This window comes from Macrotis lagotis, chromosome 7 (assembly GCF_037893015.1).
Source record: "Macrotis lagotis isolate mMagLag1 chromosome 7, bilby.v1.9.chrom.fasta, whole genome shotgun sequence".
Classification (NCBI taxonomy): domain Eukaryota; kingdom Metazoa; phylum Chordata; class Mammalia; order Peramelemorphia; family Peramelidae; genus Macrotis; species Macrotis lagotis.
The window spans coordinates 93,390,782-93,417,921 of record NC_133664.1 but is presented as its reverse complement, the minus strand read 5'-3'; the positions used below and the strand labels follow the sequence as shown (position 1 = coordinate 93,417,921).

At 36.5% G+C, this 27,140-nt stretch overlaps 1 protein-coding gene across 5 annotated transcripts in view; it reads right to left on the bottom strand.

Annotated features, from left to right (window-relative positions):
- PRKAG2 (protein kinase AMP-activated non-catalytic subunit gamma 2) overlaps positions 1-27,140 on the bottom strand; it is a 443,517-nt gene that overhangs the window by 356,583 nt on the left and 59,794 nt on the right. Inside the window, exon 1 of one of the 5 annotated variants that reach the window (XM_074193314.1) lies at positions 13,281-26,527. The exons of the other annotated variants lie outside the window; for them this stretch is intronic. Coding sequence (XP_074049415.1) covers positions 13,281-13,292 — 12 coding nt within the window. The 5' untranslated portion in view covers positions 13,293-26,527. Of the gene's footprint in view, positions 1-13,280; positions 26,528-27,140 lie in introns of those variants that run through there. 5 annotated transcript variants of the gene reach the window in all.

Sequence of the window (27,140 nt, the reverse complement as noted above, 5' to 3'; positions counted from 1 at the left end):
TAAGGAGGCTTCGGCAGTGCAATAGTCATTATTTGCCTAGAAGCCTCTTCCATTGCTCCCAAAAGAGAATCCACCAACTAACCAACCAATTCGTCTTAACCAAATGGGTTCTAGGAGCCCATATCTGTGCTAAGCTCTATAGGGATACAAGAACAATAGGAGCCACTTTCAGCCCTCAGGGGGTTTACAATCCACTAAGACTACATTTATTAGGCTAAGGACTGGTGATACAGTTTTTGGCTTCAAGATATTCCCATTCTCATAAGAGAGACAACATAAAAACAGCTTAGTATAAAAAATGCAGGATAAATTGGAGGCATGATATACATAATGAAATGGTCAACCCACAAGACAGGACAATATAAATATTAAACTGTGGCACAGGTAACTAGAGAAGGGCAATGGAGTACATGTATGTGTTCTCCCCCCACTCGTCAAATACATTAAAATGACAAATTTTTTAAATGGTCTTTGTCTGTTTCTTTCATTTTCAAGATTTTTTAAATTAAAATTTTTAAATAAATTTTCAATTAAAAATGAAATAGACAAAATTTTAAATAATATATTACTATTTTAAATATCACATATTTAAATATTATATTAAAACATTATTTTAAATATTTCATCATAATAGTCACATAAAACTTAAAATTAAATGTGAATATAAAATATTGATCAATAAATACCAAAAATATTTTAAAATACATTTATATTTCATAGTATATTTTTTGTCCTTCATTTTTTAGGTTTTTGCAAGGCAAACAGGGTTAAGTGGCTTGCCCAAGGCCACACAGCTAGGTAATTATTAAGTGTCTGAGACCAGACTTGAACCCAGGTACTCCTGACTCCAAGGCCAGTGCTTTATCCACTATGCCACCTAGCTGCCCCTTTGTCCTTCATTTTCAACAAACTCTATGACAAGCACATGAATTGGATTATGAATGAGGGGGATGCTGAGCCTCATTTTCTCCTCCAGAGTCATCTGGGTCCAGTGGCCAGATAGGTAACAGGATGACTGCAGATGACCCTGGATGAGGGGCATTCAGGGTTAAGTGACTTGCCCAAGGTCAACCAGCTAATCAGTGGCAAGCACCAGAGGCCAAATTCGAACTCCCATCCTCCTGAATCCAAGGCTAGTGCTCTATCCACTGCATCACCTAGCTGCCCTATATTTCATATGATGACCAACTAAAGGAGTAGAGAAAAGAGAGAAAAAATGGGATGAGAAAAAAAGAAAAGATAGGGCACATATTATGACCAACTAAAAGAATAGAGAGAAGGAAGAAGAAATGAGGGAGGGAAGGGTGAAAAAATCAAACAGAAAGAGAAAAAGAAAGAAGGTAGGGCAAATGGACAAGTAAGGCAAGGGAAAAATAAACTAAAAAGAGAGAAGGCTACAAGAGAGGAAGGTTGAGTATCACTCAGTTTGGTCTTGGAGACTCCTTAGTAATAATAATTCTTAACACATCTCTAAAATGTTCATTCTAATTAAGTAGCTGTTTAACTGCCCTTCCAAACTTTTTCTTTTGATTCCATATCCTTAAGCCTTCAAAAGACCTGCTCTGAATGGGTTTACTCCTGAAGTGTAGGAGGGAAGAAATTCTTCTCCGGACTCTGGCAACAGGGAGCAGAAGAGCTTTACAATGTCTCAGAATGTTTCTCCTTGGAAGTGGCCTCTGACACAGAGCTAGCAACCAGCCCAACCTAGGCTTCCTGGAAATCACAGCTGGCTTCTTCACCCAGCAAATAGCCCCAAAACAGGATTACCAAATGACATCGGCTCTGCAGACATTTTACCAGAGGATACATTATTCAGTCTCTTTGCTTTTCCTCCTCTCCTAGTAGGCTTTTTTCATTGGAGTGCTCATGTTGGCAAAAAACAGGGGGGGGGGGGGGGTGTTTCTGAAGTAGCAGAAAAGAACTATAAAAACTAATATCCAGATATATTTCATTTCTGTAGGGAATTTCTAGTGTGGCAACCCCCTCCAGCAATACAATGAACCAACTCATCTAGAGTATTGTAGACTCTCCCCTTTTTAAAAAAAATTTTTTTTTGGAAGTGGTCATTCTTGGCCTTTTTACCAAGAGGCAAATCTCTCTCTTACTTAATAAATTCTGAATGGGCATTATTATCTCAAACTGTGACCTGGGAAAATCTAGCTTTAAAAGGCCAGGATCAGGCAGCTAGGTGATACAGTGGATATAGCACTGACCCTGGAGTCAGGAAGACCTGAGTTCAAATCCAGCCTCAGAAACCTAATAATTGCCTAGCTGTGTGACCTTGGGCAAGTCACTTAAACCTCATTGCCTTAAATAAATAAATGAAAACTTTTTTTTAAAAGGCCAAGGTCTCCCACTGCATCCAAGGCCATCATCTCCAGTCATTCTGGTCACTGTACCCAGATAGCTCCAGACGAGAAAGTGAGATGGTTGGCTTTGCATGGTACCCTCTCACTTAAATCTAACTCACTTGCATGTCATGGCATCACCTCCCTGATATCATGGTCTTCTTCAAGAAGGAAGGACAAAATGGGAAGCTAGATGGCACAGTGGATAGATCACCGGTCCTGGAGTCAAGGACCTGAGTTCAAATCCAGTCTCAGACATTTAGTACATAACTTAGCTATGTGGCCTTGGGCAAGTTACTTAACCCCACTGCCTTGCAAAATTTCAAAAAAAAAAAAAAAAAAAGGAAGGTCAAGCAACAACAGCAGCAACATGTGACATGTGTCAGAGATAGAAGTAAAATCCAAGTTTCCTAACTCCAAGATTAGCCACCTACTCCTATATGTATTTATGCATATTTAGATGCTCCATGAGAAAGGCAACAAAAGATAGAAAGAGTGCAGAGTGTAAGTCAACAGATTTCCTCCATTCTATTCATCCTCACTTTGCTCCATTTAGGGATAAATCTGCGGGACTGTCACTTTTTCTGAGCCTCTACCTGTACCTTTTCATTTGTAGAAGGAAGGGGCTGGAAGGAGAAAAGTTCTAACAGTCCTTCAGCTTTCAATATAAGGCATATGCATAATGCTCTGTAAAGCATATTTTCTTAATCTTATTTAATTTGACTACCTTAGAAGACATGGAGATTAGTTATTTCTTATTCCCATTTCATAGATGGAAAAATTGAAGCAGTTTATTTATCTGTAAAATAGTGGTAGTGGGGAACAATGGTTAAATTAAATGCTTCTTCCAGTCCAAAGGAACTGAGTAGCAGATGGAGGATCAGAGGTAGAAGGGAGGTTCCCTGACTCCAAATCTAATACTCTTACCACAGCTGTCTTCCTTTTAATGGCTTATAAGACAGTGAGTACTGTACTGTGCAGAGGAAGTCAATAGTCTTGCCACATCCTATCCATGTCACTTCTCAAATATAAGTTGGCAAATACATCAAAAGACTGAAAGAGTTTTGTTATTTTTTTAATCATCAAAAGCTCAGAACATTTTAAAGTGACAAAGAAACTATTTTTTTCATGGCAAAGGTTTGAAAAACACTATCAGAAAAGAAAACACTGGGAATGTGGGTAGAAAATATCATCTATGCTCATCCAATTGGCAAATATTCAACTTCTGCAACAGCAGTTCCATTGCAGGCAGTAATGCTACTTATTCCCTCCCCTGCAGTTATATACTGATCCTCCCTCCAATGAAGAGGCACTTTGGTCGTGAGGGTCTGTCTGTCTATATAAATGTATTATGTATATATGTATGTATGTATATATGATACCACCCTACAACCTGCTTCACTGAGATAGAAATAGATAGTTAGATAGATAGATAGATACATAGATAGATATGGAGATGTAGATATAGATGGGAGGAAAAAACTCTCTAAACTAAAAAAAAAGAAGAGTAATTTGGTAACACCAATACTAATACAATCTATGCTCTAGTCGAATGGGACTTTTGCCATTTCCTCAATCTACTTTTTTCATATCTGGACTTTTGCTTATATCATTGCACAGACGTGAGATATCCCTCCATTTTCACCCAACCTCCATCTCCACTGTTCTAAATCCAATGGATCTTTCAGTGTTCTCCAAGATTATATGCCATTTCTTCTATGAAGGCTTCCTAGACCAGAAGCAATCTCTCCCTTCCCTGGACTCTGAATTACCTTTCATCTCTTGTGCATTCTGCTTCACATTAATTACTTCTTGGCATACACTGGACAGACTTCAAGCTGGAAGGGACTGCAGAAGCCATAAACCTAATCTCCCCCATTTTATAGAAATTTAGGGGTTATATGACTTGTCCAAGATCACACAGCATCTAAGTATCAGATGTGAATTCGGATCCTGTCACTCCATTGCCAATGTTCTTTCTTTTGCAACCTAACACACCCACTAGAACAGAAGTGTCACACATGGGGGATCTGTGGCCTAAAACCGAGCGAAGCCAACAAGATTACAATGATGGGGAAGATTTCACAAAATGAATAAAAATATAATGAAACATAAATAATAATGCATTTTAAAACTACGGCAAGAACTTGGAGTCAAGAGGACCTGAGTTCAAATCCGACCTCAGACACCTAGCTGTATGACCTTAGGCAACTCATTTAATCCCACAGCCTTGCAAAAAAAAATACCAAAAAACAAAAAAAACCCTTGTGGCCTTCAGGGACCCTTATGATTTAAGCATGTAATCCCCATTTCTATAAGAATTCAGCATCAATGCATTGTTGCAAATTCCTTGAAACCAAGGGTCACATATTCTTCTTTTTTGTACTCCATTAGTACTGCAAATAATGCCTCAAATATATGACTTGCCCAACTAATATGCACTGAATGAATAACTGAACTAATGAGTAAATGCATTAACTAAATTATGACTTAATGAATAATGGGTGGAACCAGCCTTACCCAAGTGACTGCCTAGATGACACAATTTGATAACCATGAAAAGGTCTCTTGTTCCAAAATATCTGTCTGCCAAAAATTTTCAAAATTATTCATTGCTTTCCAAAAGACCTAAGTTAAAATGCAAATATGTAATCTGGTAGGTAGAAAACTCTGAGACTTTAACAGTCAGTAATACTTTCTAGGTAATTAATTTATCAGTCTATCAGCAGACAATAGAGCAGAACACAAGGGAAAAATTTACCTGTTAAGGAAATATCCTCATTCTAAGCAAGGGGACATAACTATGTAAGGAAGGTCTGTGACTTGGAAGGAAATAGAAGGTCCAGAGCATTTGAAATAGGATAGGATGAGGACACTTGCATGATGGGTTTTGATGACAAACTTTGTCAACTTTAAGGCCCAAGTTGTCTGAGAAGAACTTCTAATTATTTAGGTCCACAGACATTTTGGCATCACTAAAGAATGTGACATTGGAAGAAATTTCCAAACAAAGCTAGTACTTATGTAGTTACTTCTATCACTACAATTTTCATATTAATTGTTCTTGGGGGGAGTGGGAGGCCAAGAGAATACTTTTCTGTAACAAAGCCTTGCTGATATCCATAGTTACTTGAAAGAAGTGGTATTATTAACCTAAAAATGCAGAACAAGTGGATGGAAAAAAAGAATAATATCAACTTATAGAATGCAACTGAACATATACATATAGATGGGAGGTCCTACAGACAGACAATATATTATGCCAAGAAGAAAAATGAGTTAGATTGCTACTGGGAAATGACATAGCATTTTCATGAAGCTGATTCCTTCCAAAAGGCCCATCAATTTAATATCAATATTTTCCCAATTCAAAGCTCAAATTGCTGTGAACCATGAAAGACCACTATCTCATAAAAATCAAGAAGGTAGTAAAGCTAAACAGTGAGTATAAAAATGTCCTGTAATATATAAACAGCAATAACTTGCATGCAAGAAGAAAATTTTTAAAAATATTAAAAGCAACAATAAAAATAAGACATCATCAAGGGCATGAATGATGGGAAAACAAAGTAGAGCAATTATATTGCAAAGAAATGGAATAATGATCCCAGTATTGCATTAGTATTACACAAAACACTGGAGTGTTTTATCCTATATAGTAGGCATGAACATTGGGCAGATCCTCTAAAGGATTTGTGGAAGAGCATGGGCAAGAATTACAAAGAATAAGCAGTAATGGATAGTTAGCAATCATTGTAGGAAAGTTTCCACCTAAATATTATTGCTATATTATTATTTTATCACCAGAAAGTTAAAAACCAGATGATGAATATTTTGGTCACAACAAATCTTGAAGACTCTCTACACCAAAATATTGATGAAGGCTTGAAATTCACATTGATGGAGGAAGAAAACACACAAATGACATCAAATGACATCAAAAGTCCTGGAAGTATCATCATCATCATCATCATCATCATCATCATCATCATCATCATCATCATCATCATCATGTGGCCAAGTTATTTAGGCCCTACTTAGAGGAGCCAAAAATGAGTAAATGATGTAGCAAAGTTTATAGGGTTTACATAGATTAAGAGGAACCTTAATATTTCCTTGTCCAGTCCTTCCATAAGAGGAAATAAAGATTCAGCAGTATTAAGTGACATACCCCAGGTCAAAATTAAAGTGAGGAATCAAAGCCAGTTTCTGGGACTCTAAATCTATTGCTCTTTCTACTATATCAAGTTATGTATTAGATAGGTCCTGACACTCTTCCACAGAGTGGGGGGGGGGGGGATAAATATTTTTTTGTATTTATTTCACTGATTACAGCTTATTTGAAATGTTCAACATAGAATCTGAAACATCAGCACATTTCTCTCAGGACTTTATTGAGGATGAGACCCAATAAACTCATATTAAACTTGTACTTGAAACCACTTGTTAAACTGTAAATACCACCAAAAAATTTAACAAAATAAATCACTCCGAGCAAACCAAAGTGCAAAGATAGTTTGAAGTCTTCTTAACCAAACTAAGATAAAATCTTTTTCATGCAATTCTGTCAATTAAATGCAAACATTATCAAGTACCTACTTGTACAAATTAACACGCAACTTAATAACTCAATTGACTAGCATTGAGTGGCTGCCATCTATGTAGGAAGTATGAGCTTGGGGAGATAAAAAAGACATATGAAATACATAATCCTTAAAAGAATTTATAATTTACTTAAGAAGCTATAATTAATACATGTGAAACTGTTGTACCCAAAGAGCAAGACGGAGACCAGAATTTGATACAGTTGGAGATCTTTATTCCCGGGGACTGTCTGGGGATGGAGTACCCAAATCAGTGAGTCTCCGGGAATAAAGATCTCCAAGCGTATCAAATTCTGGTCTCTGTCTCACTCTTTAGGTACAACATTGGAGGCCCCAGCGAGATCTTGGTGTTTTGTGTCACCAAAGGAGACCACGGGAGCCTCGAGTTTAGGTTCGAATGGACTGTCTCTCCCTTTCCTAGGGAAGCCAGCCCCTGATGATGTTCCAGGGCCCCAAGACTAGGTAGACATAGTCTTAGTATGGACCTCTCCTCAACTGCCATCTCCCATTCGGCCTAAGTGGAGATCCTGTTACACCTCCAGAGGTAAATTTGTTCTAGGTTCTGGGTCTAGGCATTTGGTTGCAGGGGAATTCCATATCAGATGTGATATCTGGGTTCTCTCTTTGGGGTGCTCCTTGCAATAGCGGGGACACATTTGGTTGGCCTTTGGGAGGGAGAGATGGTCGGACATGACACTAAAATCTCCCCTCATGGCATTCCTGAGACGTAAGGAATTTGCCACTGGCCTGTGTTTGTGGATATGTGTTGAGATTGTCAGTTTGGAAAATTCTGTTGCGTCTGTGTGATCTTTGCTTATGCCTCATCTGTCTTTATGTGTTTAGGTTGTCTATTTAAGTGTGTGTTCGGGTTCTTCTATTCATTTGTTAGATGGGGAGAAAAGTTCCCCTAAAATTGTCCCATTTTGGGCACCTAGATTTTTAGGCATCTAATGCCCTCACTGGCTCTCCCCTTGAGCCTGCTTTCTGCCTGTGTTACAATGGGTAATATTATCCCTTCCTCCTCACCCCTGCGTTGTCTCTTGAGCACTCCCAAGAGGGACTTTTTATTTTTAATTTTAAAAAAAGGAATGGATTTTGGTGTTAAACTGACTGAGGCCAAACTACTCACCCTGTTATTTTACTATTATGAGAAGGGCCACCCCCCCCATTCCTTGCTTATGCTCCCTTCTCTTTCCCGTTCTCCTTGATTCTGTGCTGCCAGAGTGTTTCCCTCTCCCTCCCCCTTTCAGGAAAGAGATCTACTTCAGGTAGAATTAGTAAAGTAAGTGTTAAAAAGGACCTTACTTTGAAGTTAAAAATATTACGAAATACATTAAACAAAGAAAGCATTGAAAGAAATGCTATTTTAATTTGAAAATAGGGAAAATAAATTTCAGAAAGACAAGAGAGTCAGGTTAATCCTAAAGTGTATAATGTGGTTACCAAAATATACCTGTACAGGGGAAACTGAATAGTTAATTGTTTCCAGAATGATATGGCATCATTAGAACTTCAGGAGTTTATCAATGTAGATTCAGATATTGTTAGTTATTACAGAAAATTATGGGACATGTAAAGGTTGAAGAATAGAAGACCAACCCCCCCATAAAGAATCTAGGATGGTCTCTCTATAAAAGTTATTCAGTTTACTCTATTTGAAGAAAGGGGGGCAGGGAATATTCTAATTAGGTAAGGGATTTTTGAATGACTGTTTGCCTTCTCCAGGATTTTAGCAGTTATAATCAAGAACTGTTAAATATTAAAACCTTGGAATGGAAAATGTATTGTGAAAAGAGGAATTATATCTGTGGTTTATATAGCTGTATAAGCTATGTGATTCTAGTTCAGAATAGTATGAATTGAAGTCAAGAAGAGCTAATGAAAAGGAATGGTGGAAAATTTGAGTTGTATAGTTTAAGTAAGAGATTCTGAAAGTACTGAAAAGAAAATCCAGACATAGAGACAATTGGGGTTTCTTTTGAACCATTTGTTAAGTATGGAAAGTGGTAAAAGTATGTAGACAGAAGGTTTGAGCAGGGTTGACTTTGTACACCAAAGATGGATTTTGGGAACTTTGGAAAATGGTGTACAAATCATTATAAGAAAAGAAGAAAGTATAGAACTGTACGTCTATAGGGAGATATGTGTTTATATGAGGTTGGGGTGATTTAAAATTGCATTAAATTGGCACTTTTTGCAATGTTTGGCAATGAAATTGATTGGAAAATAATAAACCCCATAAAGTGAAAAGTTTGATATGAAAGCAAATGCTAGGTAAATGTTAATTTTATGATGCTATTATTGTTCCTATAATGTGCTAATCTAAAGATACATGCAAATTGAATTAAGGGGTTTGTAATAAAATATGTTTAAATTTGGATTCTGATGTTTTATGGACCCTCCAGAGTCATGTGAGTCAGGACAGACTTGTGAGTTACGTGTTCTTAAGCTTTAGAATAACTAAACAAGGGGAAGGTAATATTTTACACTGATTGGAATGTAGATCATGTATTTGGGGAAAATATGGAGTGAGTGAGTGATAATGAACAGTAAAGGTAAAGAATTAGTCCATATCACTTTGATATCTCAAATTATGAGGAATCTCCAATTCTCAGAACATAGAATATTCTAATATTAATAAATGTTTGTCAGTGAGGATAGAAAGCTCTTTTATAAGTGAGAGCATTAAGAAGTTAGACCTGCACTGATAAAGATAAAAAGAATTTACAAGCTTTTTAGGCTTTTGAAAAGAAAATGATTTAAGGCTAATTTGAATATGACTTTTTGAATTTAAGAGAAGTATGAAGAAAATCTTGTAGTCATAAGAAGGGATTTTTTAGCAACAATTGGTCTTAAGAATTCTTTGTATTTCAAAGTTTTAGGAAGTAAAGAAAACATACATGCAATTGAAATATGATGTGTATAAATAGTGAGCTTTATATAAGAACAATTTAAGCTATACTTTTTGAGATTTTAAAATTGTTTTGTAATAACAAATGAACTGATGTTTCACCTATCACATTTGTAAAGATTCTATTATGAAAAAAAACAACTAGAGAATACTTTGCCAATGGGTTATAATTCTCAAGGTCTTTTTGGCCCAGAGAATTTGTGAAAGGCTTTGTTTTTCACCTCATGTTTATGAAAGGGAATATTGATATGTGAGATCAATGCAGTTTATTTATTATCTGTTAAGAAGAGGAAATCATACATATAACTGTAACACTGTCATGGGTAATAAATGTACATTGGACTTTTGAAATTATTGTGTAAAACTAACATTGATAGAGGATCTTATTTTCTCTGAAAGTAGAAGTGTCTTTGGAAGAAGAGATAGCATAAGTTATAAAGCAAAAATTCAGAAGAGGTTTGTGTGTAAAAGATACTTAATTATAAGGTTAACTTTATTTTTTTTAGGTTTTTTTTTTTGTAAGGCAAATGGGGTTAAGTGGCTTGCCCAAGGCCACACAGCTAGGTAATTATTAAGTGTCTGAAACTGGATTTGAACCCAGGTACTCCTGACTCCAGGGCCGGTGCTTTATCCACTGCACCACCTAGCCGCCCCTAAGGTTAACTTTAAGAGAACCTGTTGTTTTATGTTGCTTTAAGAGAATGAGATGTCAGCATGTTATGTTTCTTGTAGGTTACGAATTTGATGTTTACATTATATCTTAACTGCCAGATACCCTTCCCAATGATATTGAATAAATGTAAGGAGCTTTGTAAAAATGATTAGGAAATTAAAAATTAGGTAACCCTAATTAGATGACTTATCAATAAGTAAGATTGAAGGGTGTTGTCAAACACGTGATCTGCTTTTAGAAATATAAACTATTTTACTGTAATGATGTCAAAGCTGGAATTAATTATTGTTAATGAGGGAAATTATCAAAGCATGACCCTCTGGGTTCCCTGAAAATTTTAAATGTGTTGGACCTTGCTCTAGATCTGTAGGTCCAGGTATAAATGTGATAATGGAACGATTATTTTGTGAAATCTAGTTCTAAATGTGTTACACTTATTCCTGTTTTGTTAAATTTAGAGCCCTCAGCCCCTGAATTTCCAGACCCCCCCCCCCCCCCATCACCAGGTCCCGTCTGTTCCCCCTTGGAAGATTCCTTCTCTAGATCAAAAGGGGGGAAATACAAGAGCAGGGAAGGTAAACGAATATTCCTAGACCTGTCTTCCCTTCCCACTGAACCAACCTACTCCCCTCTCGGAAGATTCCTTTGCTGAATAAAAAGGGGAGAACAGGGTAGCAGGAGGATGGTGGGGAACTGGCAGAAAAATTCTTTTCTCAAAAACAATAGAAAGACAGGAGAGCTCAACTGCTTAAGCCTTAAAGGGAAAGACCCCTCCACAGGTGGGATGTGTGATTGGGAAAGAAAAAAAAAATCTAAGATCCAGGAATTAAGAGACTCCTTTATTCAAAGGAAATCATGTTTGATGAATATCTGCTGGCCATGTGGCCTGAGTGATGACTCTCATTGTTTTTAAAGTTTCTGAACTAGAGTTTTGGGAAGCGTGCTGAGGGTTTTAAAAGAGGGATACTAGTTAGTTGTGTAACATTCTGACAAAATTTATACAGAATGGGAGGAATTAGATAACCTAGATTGTTAAATTAGCTTGGGATTAAACTATTTTAACACTATTGTAACTTTTGCAAGGAGTTATGTGGTTTGGGATTTTAAACTATTGTAACACCTTTGGGTTAAAGAAAAGTGGTATTGGGTTACTAAGAAGAGAAATACCTAGGTTATCAGGGATATTTGCTGATGTCTTTTGGGGAAAAGCTCTAATTGGTTTTAATGTTAAGTTTAATAATGCTAACAATTGTATTTTTATTTTGGATAGAGCTTTTGGAATGTGAGTGCTGGATTCTCTGTATAAGGTACTCTAAAGTTTTTATCAAACTAAGCTGTTGGGAAGTTGGTTGAATTGTAATTACATTGGGGTTTTAAATGTGTCATATGTATGAGATTGGATTCTGAGAATTTGGGTAGAGACAAAAGTGTAAAGAACATGGGATATTCATTTTGCTTTTGTTCTAAGGGAAATGAGATGTTTAAAGAAGAATCTTAATGTTTAATGTATATTAACAATGCATGTTTAAAGAAGTCAAGAATGTGGACTTCTCTCTTGGTAACTGCAAGCAGCTGATGGGAGGCTCTGAACAAATTGCAATTGTGGGTCCTATTGTAAGGTAACTTATTGATAAATAATAAGATGTTTTTATCAGTTATGTGATGTTCTTTTGTAACTGCAAAGGGATAATATTTACAATATTTAGCTATCCATTGCGAATATGTTTTTTTAAATACTGTATTGTTAAAACCTGGGATTAATGTGATTGCTTTGAAGAGCAATAAGGCAAATATGAAAAAGTATGACCCTTTCTAGGATAGATCTGTGGGTTCATGAATAATGTAATAATGGAGGAATTGCTTTGTACAATCTAGTAATTTGTGTGTTACTCTTACTCACAGAAATTAATAACGCATGTTGGAAATTTAAAGCTACCTAAGATGTTTTAAAGGTTTTAAAGAATTCTGAAAAGTAATTTGTATGTTAAGGGGCAGCTAGGTGGTGCAGAGGATAGAGCACTAGGCCCAGGAGTCAGCAGACCTGAGTTCAAGTCAGGCTTCGCTTAGTGACTGTCTGGCTGTGTGACCTTGGGCAAGTCACTTAACCCCAATTGCTTTGCTAAAACAAAAATGACTATTTGTATGCTGAGGATGGCTAGTAGGTAAATGAGTTTATGTATTGTTTGCTTTGAAGCAAAAGCATGTAATATGACAAAGATAAACACAAGATAATTCAAGATTTTTCTATGCAATCTCACTGGGGCCTCCAAATGTTGTACCCAAAGAGCGAGACGGAGACCAGAATTTGATAAGGTTGGAGATCTTTATTCCCGGACACTGTCTGGGGATTGAGTACCCAAATCAGACAGTCCCAGGGAATAAAGATCTCCAACCTTATCAAATTCTGGTCTCCGTCTCACTCTTTGCGTCTCACTCTTTGCGTACAACAAAACAAGAGTGAAGACAGCAGATTAACTTGGTGCCAAACTGTCAAATGTAAAGGTTGACATAAAGGGTCCCCCCCACCAAATCAGGTTACTATCTTATCCTAGTTATACCAATTTTATTCATGCAAAAGCTTTTTTAGTCTAATGCAATCAAAATTATCTACCTTTATGATCACCTCTTTCCCTTGTTTGTTAAGAAGTCCTCCCCTACATAATACCAATGAAAGGTCCTTGATCCATTTCTAATCTAATTTTTTTTTATGTTGATATTCAGGACATATATCCATTTTAGTTTACCTCCAGGACCATCTCTAGTGATGTTGATCCATATCTGGTCACTGGACCCTGATGACTCTGGAAGAGAAAGTGAGACCAGGGACTTAGCACAGTACCTCCTCATTCAAATCCAATTCACTTTCTTTTCATGGCACCACTTCCCTGATGGACAACACTGTGGCATAAGGTATAAGAGGTTTGGCTAAAAGTAATTTCTTCTGAAATGCTTTTAAGTTTTGCCAACATCTGGACTAAATGGTTTCACTAAGATATATTCTCATTCTAAAATTCTATGATTTTATGAAATCACCATTTGCTAGTTTTGGCAGACATTGGGTGGAGCTTTGAAGTAGTAAAAGGGTCTAGTTGGGTACAGGAGAAGAACAGAAAGAGTAAAAGAAAAATAGCAAGAACAAGAATAGAAAGATAAGACAGGACTGGAGTTGAGGATTCATGTTGGAGAAGTGATGGAAATAAGCTCAGCTTCTCATCTCTATCATCTTCTACCTCTCCTCCATTATTATCACTCCTAGGCTAAGACTAAAAATGCTCATCTCTCCCTCTAGTGCTTTGGCTTTTTATATGCTTAGTCTGACTAGATAGGAAAAACAGTAATAACTTCCCCCTCCCTCCAGCCTCCCAGGTGTCAATGAAAGTTGATTTCTACTTAAGACTAATCAAAATAAAGACAAGTGATGGATTCTAAAAACTCTAAATTAGGAAAAAATTTAAAATCTCAAAGATCCTAAGAGTGATAAATAAGATCATAGGATCATAGTTTCTGATGCCATTTACTATATAACCTTTTCATTTCACAGCTGAGGAAAGTGAGACTGAGAGAGATTTATGGTGATATGAGTGGTAAATTCCCAAGGCAGAATTCCCAAGTCTTCTGAATCCATACCGATGAATGTTCTTTCCAACGTAAGCCTACTGAGAAACCAACTTGGTTCTACTTAAACCTCTCTGTGATGTTATATCTAGGTTAGATTTTTAAGGAAGCTGAAAGTTTGGCTAAGCAGGTTTTGATTTTGCAGGATAGAAGAGAAGAGAGGTAAAAGGCAGCTAATATTTCAAAAATATTCCCTGAGGATAGAAGGAAAAGCATTTTACAAACCAACAGGGTCAAAACAGAAGGAAATCTCCATGAGCCAGACTATTTTAGGTCATTTATTTCTCTTCTTCTTTTTTCTTAAGGTTTTTTGCAAGGCAAATGGGGTTAAGTGGCTTGCCCAAGGCCACACAGCTAGGTAATTATTAAGTGTCTGAGACCGGATTTGAACCCAGGTACTCCTGACTCCAAGGCTGTTGCTTTATCCACTACAACACCTAGCCGCCCCCATTTATTTCTCTTCTTAAGAGATCAAAATTAATTCAGAAATCATTTGGGCCTTTAGAGACGGATGCCTCATGGAGCTGACAAAAGTTCTTCACCTTATTTTTCCTATCTTCCCTCTGGTGTGTAAATCTGGTTCAAGTGAAAAGTATGACTGTACATCAGGAAAAAAAGACAACAGACGCTCACTTGCTCTGAATTACATATCAATCAGATCCCTAATATAGAATTTGCTTAAAATTCAAAATATAAGAGATAATCCTGCTTGTGAAAGTCATAAACAGGCTGATGATTATCACATGATAAATGGATTCTTCACTTTGAAAAAAGCACTCTCTACAGGATTACATTAAACAGCCTTTACCTGGTGCAATCTAAATATTTATACATCATACAAATTTGATTCACAATCATTCTGAATCACTTTGGTGTATGTTCACAGTGACAAGGGAAGTGTGAATGGATAGAATGCCACAGATGGGTAATTTTGTTGTTGATGGAATGTATAATAAAGGCTGAAGAGAGTACCCAGTCAACGTTTCCTATTCCTTATTCTTATTTCTAGCTTCATTTGTATACCTATCAAAGCAATGAGATGAGCCTTATCAACATGACCTCCCATAAAACATTGAAATACAGCATACTGAATAAAAGAATAAATAAAAAATAAAATAAAGCATATTCAAATGCTGTTTCTTTTTTTTTTTAGCAAATTCCTCAAAATGTTTTTTGAGAGCATAGATAGAAAAGTGGAGATTTAACAAAAATAGCATGAAATTTTCTAACACCAAGTCAGGTGACTGTCAGGACTAAAGGTCTCAAATCAGCACTGGATGACAACAGCCAAAGTGATACACAATCTTATCTTGGTTTCGCCGGCTGACTTTGTTGGCTCCCCTGCTAGACAGAGATTCAGTCACACAATAAATAACAGAGTCTGTCTTTGTCAGAGAGAAGCTTTTTAGCCATGGCACCTTAGTAGAAGTCATCACAGAAGAGGAAATGGAACTGAAGAGTTGAAGTCCAGTTCTTAGATCATTTATTTCTCTTTTTACAAATCCAGAGGATGGTAGCAGAGGAAAGTGACATTCGACCAACAGACACACTAAAAAAAATGACACAATGCAAAACAGAGATGAAACATCAAAGAACAATGGGATGGCATCCCAAAAGGACTTCAGAAGCTCAGCAATATGAGAGGTAAGAGCTCTTCTGAACACTAACAGATCTCATGTGCTTAGACCTCACAGATTCCTGATCTCTATGGGTCTGTCCTGGACCCACAGTGCCACTACTTCTGTCTTCTCCATAACATTCAGTGTGTTTCTCTTCATAACATGCTTCTAGCCATAAGTCATATAAGTATGCCCTTCATAAATATCCCCTTGTTGATTGTGGGAAATCTGGGACACTATTACATTTTTGGTGGAGCTGTGAACTCATCCAACCTTTCTGGATTTGGAACTGCGCCCAAAGGACAACAAAAATGTGCATACCCTTTGATCCAGCAATACCATTACTGGGTCTATATCCTGAAGAGATGATGAAAAAGGGTAAAAATATCACTTGTACAAAAATATTCATAGCAGCCCTGTTTGTGGTGACAAAGAATTAGAAATCAAGTAAATGTCCTTCAGTTGGGGAATGGTTTAGCAAACTGTGGTATATGTATGTCATGGAACACTATTGTTCTATTAGAAACCAGGAGGGATGGGAATTCAGAAGCCCAGGTGGGATTTATATGAACTTATGCTGAGCAAAATGAGCAGAACCAGAAGAACACTGTACACCCTAACAGCAACATGGGGGCAATGATCAACCTTGATGGACTCACTCATTCCATCAGTTCAACAATCAGGGACAATATGGGGCTCTCTGAAATGAAGAATACCATCTGTATCCAGAGAAACAACTGTGGAGTTTGAACAAAGACCAAGGACTATTACCTTAAATTTAGGAAAAAAACAAAACAAACCTGGTATCTTATTGTCTGATCCTGCTATCTCTTATACTTAATGTTTCTTCCTTAAGGATATGATTTCTCTCTCATCACATTCAATTTGGAATAATGAATACCATGGAAACAATGTAAAGACTGGCAAATTGCCTTCTGTGGGGGGGGGGGTGGGAGAAGGTAAGCAAGATTAGAGGAAAAATTGTAAAACTCAAAATAAATAAAATCTTTATAATTAAAAAAAATAAATATTCCCTTGTTATGTGTATTTTCTATATGTGTGTGTACTGAGGTCAGCACCAGTAGCAGTGTGGTAACCTGTGGGAGACCATATTCAAAACATCTTTTTTTTGTCACTTCATTGGTTATGCTATTTGATTAAATATCTTCAGTTTCTAACTGTGTACTCTAATGGGTAAAAATAAATACATAAACCAGGGCTCACAAGCTATGGTTTTCAGTGGGTACTGATATATAGAATAGATCAAATCTAAGATATCTTTTGTTTTTGGTAGTTTGAGTGGTACATATAAAGTGAGGTCTGTCTTTGTAGATTAAACCTCTCTTGCTGGGTTCCCCTCTCTGACTCCACTGTTTGGAATATGATCCAGTTGTTTCTTCAAACAGATTTAGTTTTTAAAACAGTAAGTCACCACCTACTTATTAGAAAACTGTTCTTAGTAATATCACTGAGGTTCTTATAAATGTCTATCAATGGGGGTTAAGGGGAGAGGAGGACAATGAAAGAAGATGGAGAAAATATTATGTATTCATCCATTCTAGGTCTCCTCCCTACCTTGGAATGTCTTGTCTGTTCAGGAGAGGGGAGAGGAGGATCTGTGAGCAGTTATAGAATGTTCCAGTGGAAGAGAAGACTTCTGGGGTCTTACAAGAAAATCATAACCTAAACTGGGGGAGGGGGGAGGAGAAGGATGAGAGGGCACTACTGGCTGATGCAATTCTAAGAACAAAGCAGGACTGTCACACAAAAGACAACAGTTTTTGTTTTGAGGTCTAGCACATGTTAACAAAAACAGTCCTCTTCAGCTAGCTGATAATTTTTCCTCTGCACAGAGGCTGCAACACAATTGACTGGTTATTTGGTGAGTAGAGCTGGCCTGGGCAAAATATAAGAGTTACTGAACCACTGAGCTTAAAAAACAAAACTCAAAAACTTTAAAAATAAAAACAAACAAAAACTTCATTTGCCTCTAATATACTCTCACACTATCATCTTAGATCTTTACTCCCTTTCAGAACCAAACAACTAGAAAAGGACCTCATGGATTCTGTTTCCTCACCTCTCCCTCAATCAATTAATCAACAAGAATTTATTAAGGGCTTACTATGGTCCAGACAATATTCTAGCCACTAGGGATACAAGACAAAAAATAAAACAATCCCCACCCACAAGTAGTTAATCTAAAAGGACACACAACAAACTTTTATAAGTTTATACAGAGTTAATATGAATTGAATAAATAAAATTAAGTATTTAATTATAGGTTATTTTGGCGGTGAAGGACACCAGTAATTGGGGAGATTGGGGAAAGTTTTCATATAGAATGATGCTACTTGAGTTATGTATTAAAGGAAGAGAGGGCTTCTATGAGTTGTTTGAGAAAAGGGGAAAGTGTATTCTGAGCATGTAAGAAGGCCAATGGAAAGAAAGAGATAGGAAATGGAGGATAGGTTGGTTAGATCAGAGAGTGGAAGATGGTGAATTAATAAAGGTTAGAAAAAATAGTTTGGGGACAGATGGTGAAGTGCTCTGAAAAACTCTATAAAGAGTTTATATTTGATCCTAGAATGGGACAATAACCTTGTCGGAGCTGTGCTGAAGGAAAATTGTTTGGAGTAGGATGAAATGGAATGGGAAGAGACTTGAAGACTCCAAATAGGAGGCTATATGGAAGCAAGAGATGATGAGGGCTTGGACTAAGCTCTAATTGAATGGAGAAGAGGTGTCAGAGTAAAAGATGTTGTTTAAGCCAAAAATGGGAAGAAGTATGGAAACTGACTAGATGTGTGGGCTAAGGCAAAGCAAGGAAATGAAGCTGCAAATTTGGGAGGCTGGAGGGGCATTGGTGCCTTCAACAACAACAGGGAAGTTTGAAAGAGGGAAGGGGTTGGATAGCATGTTGCATGACAAACTCAGGGGAGAGTCTGGGGCTGAATGTATACATCTGTGAGTTAGCTGCACAGAAATCCTAATTAAATACATGGGAACTGATGGAGTTGCCAAGAGGGAGAACAGGCTTAGGACAAAACCTTAGGGATCTCCTACATTGAGAAGGGTTCTCTTAATTCATTTTACACTAGTTTCAGCCCCTACCTCTTGACTAAAGAAGTTTCCAACAATTTAACAGCTAAATCCAATAATATTTTCTCAATCCTCATTCTATGTGGCCTTAATGGAGTTTTAACATACTTCTCTCTCTCTGATTCTATTTTTATTGGCTCTACCTTGTTTGTCTGCTCTTTTGCTCTCCTTTGCATGTTATTCATATCATCACTAAATAAAGCAGGAATAATCTTTGTCCTCTGTTCTTATTAGTTATCTTAGTTCTCAACATAGAGTCTGTGAACTTTTAAAAAATATTTGGTTTCCTCTGCAAACCTACATATTTTATATTATGCATCTAAAAACTTTATTCAGAGAAGAGGTACAAAGGCTCCACCAGACTGCCAAAGAAATCCACAATAACAAAAAACATTAAGAATTCCTGCTCTACAATGTGAAATTATGCCCAAAGGCATAATTGTGTATACTCTTTGACTCAGTAATAACATTACTACTAGGTCTGTATTCCCAAAGAAATCATTTTTTAAAAGGGGAAAATGACCCATATATACAAAAATATTCATAGAAGCTCTTTTTTGTGGAAACTGAGGTGATGCCCATCAATTGGGGAATAGCTGAACAAGCTGTGGTATATGAATGTGATGGAATACTTATTCCATCATGAGAAGGTGGTTATCAGAAAGACTTACAAGAACTGATGCTGAGTGAAGTGAGCAGAACCAGGAGAACATTGTACATAGCAACACTGTGTGAAGATTAACTACAATATTGAGCTCTTCTCTCAGCAATACAGTGATCAAAGACAATTTGAAAACACTTGTGATGAAAAAAATGCCATCCACATCCAGAGAAAGAACTATGGAGTCTGAATGCAGACCTAAACATACTATTTTCATTTTTTAAAAAAATCCTTTTTTTGCTTTTTCTTTGTTTTTTTTCCTTTTGTTCTGATCCTTCTTTTACAGCATGACTATCAATGGAATATGTAAGTATGTTTAACAAGACTGTACATGTTAACCTATATCAGATCACTTGCTAGCTTGGGGAAGGGGAGAAAGGGAGAAAAATATGGAACTCAAAAATCATAAAAAAATGAATGTTGAAATTATCTTTACATAGATTTTGAAAAAGGGGGGGCTGCTCTAGACTATTCCTGGGAATCTGTCATCTGGATGTCTTATATGAATCTCAGATTGAAACACCCTCCACTCATTCATTCACTATAACTCTAAACCTCTATCTTGCTACAAACTCTCTTATTTCTGTTGGAGGCATTACCAGCTTTCTCTTTACCCAAGTTTGAAACCTTGAAGTTATCTGACTAATCCTGGAGTAGCCAAGTCCTGTTGATTCTACTTCCGAGACATCATTCAGATCTGTCCAGTTTTCTCCAGTTACACAACCAATAACAAAGTACTGGCCTTCATAACCTTTCATTACTGCAATAGCTTCCTTGCCAATCTCTCTACTTCAGCCTCTTCCCCTCTTTATTCTATCCTCCATACAACTGCTGAATCAGTATTTCTAAAATACTGATATGACCACATTAGAATCCTATTTAAAAAAAAAGGCAGCAGCTCTACATTGATTTTTGCCTCTGTTTTCTCTGCCAAGGAGAATGGCCTTTGGACTAGGTAGGGCAAAAGAAAAAAAGCAAACAGGTTGATATGCAAGAGGTATAGGGGGAGAATAAGGAGATACTTAGATACTTTTTATGAGTTAATGCCACAAGGGTCAGATGAACTATATCCTGGAGTACTGTAAGAACTAGTAGATATGAGTGCTGAACCACTATCATGAATTGTGGGAAGATTATGGAGAACAAGAAAGACACCGTGGAACTGGAGAAGGACAAATGTCTCCATTTTCAAAAAGAAGATAAAATAATCTTCAAAAGAACTGGAAACAAAGTAAATGTCCTTCACTTGAGGAATGGTTAAACAAATTGTGGCAAGAGAATGTAATGGAATATTATTGTACTGTAAGAATGCAATCCACAAAACTCCTAAATATGGCTTAAACCAAATTAAAATGCAATTGAGAAATATTGAGTAAAATAATTTAAAATACAAGAGAACATATACAATGCACTTTTCTAAGTCAGTATGAGGTCTGCAGGAATCCTTTAGTAGTCCCTGACACAACTGTTGCATGAAAAAACATAATGAATATAAAGAAGCATGAAAGATTTATATGATCTGATGCAAAGTGAAATAAGTAGAACCAAGAAAAAATGATACTCAGTTTACTACAACAATGGCAAATGGAAAGAACCATCACAAAACAATTGAAAATTAATGTTGCAAATTACCAATAACAATCTTGTCCCCAATGAACATATATGAAAATTTACTTCCTCTATTCTTTTGCAATGGGGTAAATGGGTATAAAGTATTACATATATTGTCAGATTTTTTTAAAAAAAATACTGATTGATTTTGTTGATTATTTTTTTCCTATTCTCTTTTTTCTTTTAAAAAAATACCCTTTGGGGTAGTTAGTTGGCATCAGCCCAAGAATCAGGAGTACCTGAGTTCAAATCTGGTCTCAGATACTTGATACTTACTTAGCTGTGTGACTCTGGGCAAGTCACTTAACCCCACTGCCTTGAAAAAAATCAAAAAGGGGGGGGGATCTTTGTGATAAGGGATGGTTCTCTGAGAAGAGGGAGTGAGTAATAAAAAAGTAAAAGATAGCAATAAAATTTTATTTAAAAAATCCACAAAATTCTGTGGGTCTGTAAAATGAAGAAAAATACCTCCAGACTATAGAAGGGGGTGTTGTGAGGTTAAACAAATTACTGTTTGGGAAGCTGTTTGAGATCCTTGAATGAAAGGTTATAATGGAAAAAGGAGAATTATAATTGTGTTAGCAGAAAAAAGTGACTACTCCCACCACCTTGACAAAATGACAAGACTCAAGAAACAAACTGCTTAAAGAAGAGGATTTTCAGATGAAATGTTCTTTGGGGAAACTCTGAATTAACCTAGTAGGTCACATTAGAAACATGTAGGAAGGATCTATCAGCTGGAGGGAAGCAGCAAAGAAGCATCTTCTTTGAATTTTAACTGCCTGGTCTGCTAGCAGGCTAAAGCTTTCAGTTCAGCTGAATCCAATTCAACAAGTATTTTTCAAATTTTTATAATGCTAATCAATGGGGATAGATAGGCAAAAATGAAAAGCATTCCCTGTTCTCAGGGAACTTAGCTTCTAGCAGAGGGATATAACATGTTGACAAATAAGCAAATGCAAGATAATTTTAGGAGAAAGAGAGCACTAGGAAAAACAGGTGGATTAAGAAATAGCACATAACAAGAAGTCAATGAATGCTTATTGAGCAATTAATTCGAGAAGAGGTAGCATATGAACTGAGCCTTGGACGAAGTTAAGGGGCAGGGCTGAGGAAGCAATGTATGAGAGACAACTGTGTAAAAGAAAATGAAGTAGAAATGAGAATACCACCTTTGACTAGAGGGTATCAGAGGCAAAACACTGGGCTCTAAGTCTGGGAAATCTAGGTTCTTTTAGACCTGAGCTAGTGCAGTTGTGGCCTAACAGGAAGACTATTCAAGTCTTTTTTTTTTTTTTTTTTTTTTTATATTTTGGACAAGGGGGACAATGAGGCTGATTTTCTTCCCTCTGTAGAATGGAAGAATAGAAAACAACTTTTATAAATATCCTTGCCAGGGCGTCAGCTCTATCAACATCAAGATTCCTTGCAGGAGATGCCTACAACACTTCAAGAGGCAAATAGCACAGCTCATGGAAAGATCAGAGGAAGAGAGTCATTTCTCTCATCCCAAAGCCCAGGTTCTTCTGATTACTCCCTGGATTTCCTTGGACAAGTAGTGGGAGGGAGCCTAATTTAGAAGACAGAAGACAGATTTGGAAGGTTTTTGTCTGGCTCTGCTACTTAAATACCCATGTAATGGGTAGGAAATCCCTTTTTTTCCTCAGGGCTTTTTTCATCCTCCATAAAATGAAGGCATTGACTAGAAGATCCTAAGGTTCCTTTCAACTCTAAAATTCTATGATCTTATAAAATATAAGTGAAATTATATGTAGTTAGTTCCTAATGACATGGTTGCATTATTTGAATTTACACCATTTACTTTCATTAGCTTGGAACCAATGACCATACATTACATAATTATAACTCTGAATGGTTCAAATTGGAATACATGTGGCCAGTTCAGAGGACTTGATATTCCCACTGCTCAGGACCTACTCAACAGCCCTCTGAGTCTCAATGACCTCCCACTGTAAAACTGAGAGGTAGTGATTAGATATTTTTAAAAAGTCTGCTCAGGCACTATTATTCCATGATTTATTTGTGGTTATTTAGCACTTGATTCACTGCTGTCTTCAATTGTTGTGTTTTCTCCCCCACCCCAAGAGCTAGAATAAGGCTAAGAACATAAAACATGCTCATTTTTTAAAATCCTTGCTGATGTCACATATAGTCATTAGGTCATCCAAAGCTAGGAAGGTACGGCATATTTCTGTGTTTGTACTTTGTCCTACTTTCTTCTCTTGTGTGGTGGAGGGAGAGATCAGAACTCACTTGCAGTACTAATGCTGATGATAAGAGATAAGGGGAATAAGAGAGGAAGGAAACAAATTTAAATTTTTTTTTGTTGACTGTTATAAATTTAAATTTTTAAAGCATCTCAGGACCACTGAGATAATTCCAGTCTGCTATTGCTGTTGTCATTTTTATTATTGTCATCTCAGAGCAAGGGTCTTTCTTTGTAAAGAGGATGTCTTCTCACAAAATTTCCAAAATTTTTTTTAAGGGTGGTAAGGAGGAATTTAGAAATGTAATTTAAACTTTCACTTAAAGCAACCATCTTCTGGGAGTGTCTTGTAGATGGTCTAAATCTACCTAGATGACTCAGTGGAAACAGACTGGACCTGGAATTCAAATCCAACCTCTGATAGCTACCAGTTATGTAACCCAGAGAAAGTTATTTAACATCTGGCTGCCTCAGTTTCCTTAAATGTAAAATGGAAATGATAATAGCACACCACTCAAAGACTTGTTGTGAAATTCAAATGGGATATTATTTGTAAAATACTTTTCAAACCATAACATGCTACATAAATGCTAATTTGTATTATGATCCCCCAGAATGTCAAGAAAAGATTTTAGAAATCTTAAAAAATACAAATCATTTGCAGATCAATGTAGAGGTCTGTATCTGCTTCTTCATTAGAAAGATTTTTTTTTTTGAGACACATTCAGGAGAGGAAGACAGATGCATCTCAAGCTATCCTGCTTGACCAAAATCTAGATAAGCCTAGCCAAAACTTTGTCCAGCACAAGGGCCTACAGATCCTTAGATCTCATAATCTCTACCATCTTATTTAAGTGTCATATAAAGAAGACTATGTTTTGTCAGAAGCATGGCAAATCTATTCAACAGTTACTCACCGGCTACTAGTATGAATTTAGTACAATAAGTATTTTGAGAATTAGAGAAGTGGACAACATAGGTCCTTCCCTTGAGGAGCTTACAATCAAAGTTAGGAAAACAATTATTCCTATTGCCTCTTCCTGAAGAACCTGACCTGAAAGATTTGGTCTCTTATCCTAACTCTGTCACCAACTAGCTGTGTATTTGGGGAAAGCGAGTCACTTTACCTCTGCAGTTTCCTCATCTATAAAATGGAAATAATAATAGCAGATGAGCTAGATACCCTGTAGTGAACTTACAGAACGATATGAACAGGGCTACACAGGATCAGAAGATATAATTGGCTTTAAAAACATCCAAATCAATGAGATCATGGTCCATTGCAGTATTTGAATAACAGTTGTAACATTGACCTCAGAGGGTGATCATAAGGGTCAAATGAAAATATGCCAAGTAGTTTACCAATCAAATCAACAAGCATTTATTAAAGTGCCTACTATGTTCTAGAGACTATAACCCAAAAGCCACTAGAAACCACTTGAATTTCTGGTCTTTAAACTTCCTTAACTGAGGAATAATGGCAATTATAACATCCTTTCTAGGGTTGAACCCCAGTCAGTTTTTTTAATTAAAAAAAATTTAAAAAGATTAATGAGACAACAGAAATAAGCAACTAAGTGAGCACCTTGATGTAACTAGTGGATTGTGATAAAAGGAAAAATGATATCCCTTACCCTAAGAGAAAAAAATATACACATGTATATACATATTACATATCATATAGATCCATATATATTTATATTCATATATATGTAATAGATTGGTTTAGGGACTATGACCAAAGCAAACAAATAAATAAATAAAAGCCTTCTGCTTTTTCCAGACCAACTTCCCCTTTTTAGGAAACTACTCATTTCTTTTCTTAGTTATCTGTCCTGCCCTTTCTAATGACAGCCCACTGGACTCCGCCTCTTTTCTGCTATTTGGATATAAATGTGAACAAAAGAAAGTCAGTTGTCAGGCTGACTGGGGATTTTTTTGTTGTTGTTTTTGTTTCTTTTCAAAGCCTGTTGTAAATGGAAATTTCCACAGTCCCTCTTTCAGCAACAATTACAGACTAGAGGCTATGTCATTATCTAACCATTAACTCCTTAAATACACAAATGGGATTTGATCTCTTTTTAAAGACTGAAGGGATCTTAGAAACTGTCTAGTTCAGTCCTTTGATTTAACAAATCAGGAAACTGAGGCCAGGAAAAGGGTGAGGTGACAGTTTAATTCAGGGATGTCCAATCATTTAGCTCTTCTGGGTCATATCACCTAACAAAAACTTGTTGCTGCCCTTCTCAAATTTGTGTTGAGTGATACAGTCCAGAAGAGCTAAAAGGTTGGTCTAATTGCTCTAATTGATGGTTGAAAAAAGAACTAGACCAGGTCTTCTGACTCAATACTGTTATCCTTCCCTTTAGAGTAGCTAGGTGGTACTGTCCCCCCAACCATATTCAAAAAGAATGTTTGCAGTCCTATTGTTCTTTACTGATTTAATTTCCTAAGATTCTATGGAGGTAGAGTTGCTGCCTTTTCAAAATCAACAATTATGTCAGTAGCATAAAATAATCACACTTTAAATCCAACATCAAATGTTAAGGTTTTCCTTTCTAGGGAAAACCCTAATTTCAGACCCTGGATCAGTCTCCAGTCCTATATTATATAATACACTAGTCCAGTGGAAATAGCATCATTTCTAAAAATCAAAAGAACATAGTTGGAATCTTTGCTCTGTTTCCTATGTGTCTGACAATCTCTGGCCCTTGGTTTCTAATCTGTAAAACAGAAAGGGCTGGATGACTTCTCAAGCCCCTTCCAGCCCCAAATCTGTGATCCCATAATCCAAGCAGTCCACATATACTCATATATCTGTGGTGACTGCTAGCAAGGTTATTAAGTCTCATATGCTCAGTTAATGTAATTACTCTGTGGGTCCAGAATGGTTCATTCCAGAGCAACCTTGTTGAGGGAAATAACACTTTAGAAAGAGAACATCATTGAAAAGAAGTTGTTAACTGAATTTTTCAGAAAAGGTTAGAGAACTGTCTTTCAGTTCTGGGTCAAGTATGGCCTTGCTTATAAGCAAAGGAATAGACTAGTAAAAATAATATAATTCACATAGTGCTTTACAATTTGTATATATCTTATATAAAATTTTTACAATTATACAAAAATTGTATTATTTTTACAGTATATTATAATTTACAATTATATTAAAATATAATTATACAAAAAAATTAAACAATTTTTATATTATCTTATCTGAACTGAGCCTTAAACAGTCCTATAAGGTAGTTCTAGGAGGTCTTTACAATTGGAAACTACAGGGTGATAAAAGGAGTACAAGTATCATCATCTTTGACCTCTAACTCATCTTTGCACCAGTGCTCACCCTTTCCTTATGGATACTCTGGGCTTCTTTCTTGGTAGTCTTCCTCTGACCACTCTATCTCAGAGTCTTTCACTCAATCTTCATCCACATTATGCCTACTATCTAGATATCCTCCAAGCTCCACTCTTTTTCTAGGCCCTTATCTTTTTTATTGTTTTTCTTCCCTTTCCCTCTTTCTCTCCCTCCCCCTCTCTTCTTTAGCTCCCATGGATTCATTCAATTACCCTTTCCATGGAGATGACTGCCAGATCTATATTTCTGGTTCTAGTCCCTCTCCCAAGCGCTAGTCCCTCATCACCAGCAGGTTACTGGATATTTCAAACTGGATGACCCCTATCTATATTTCCAGTTTTAGTCCTTCTCCCAAGTTCTAATCCCCTGACACCAGTTGGTTACTGGATATTTCAAATTGGGTGAACCAAACTCATT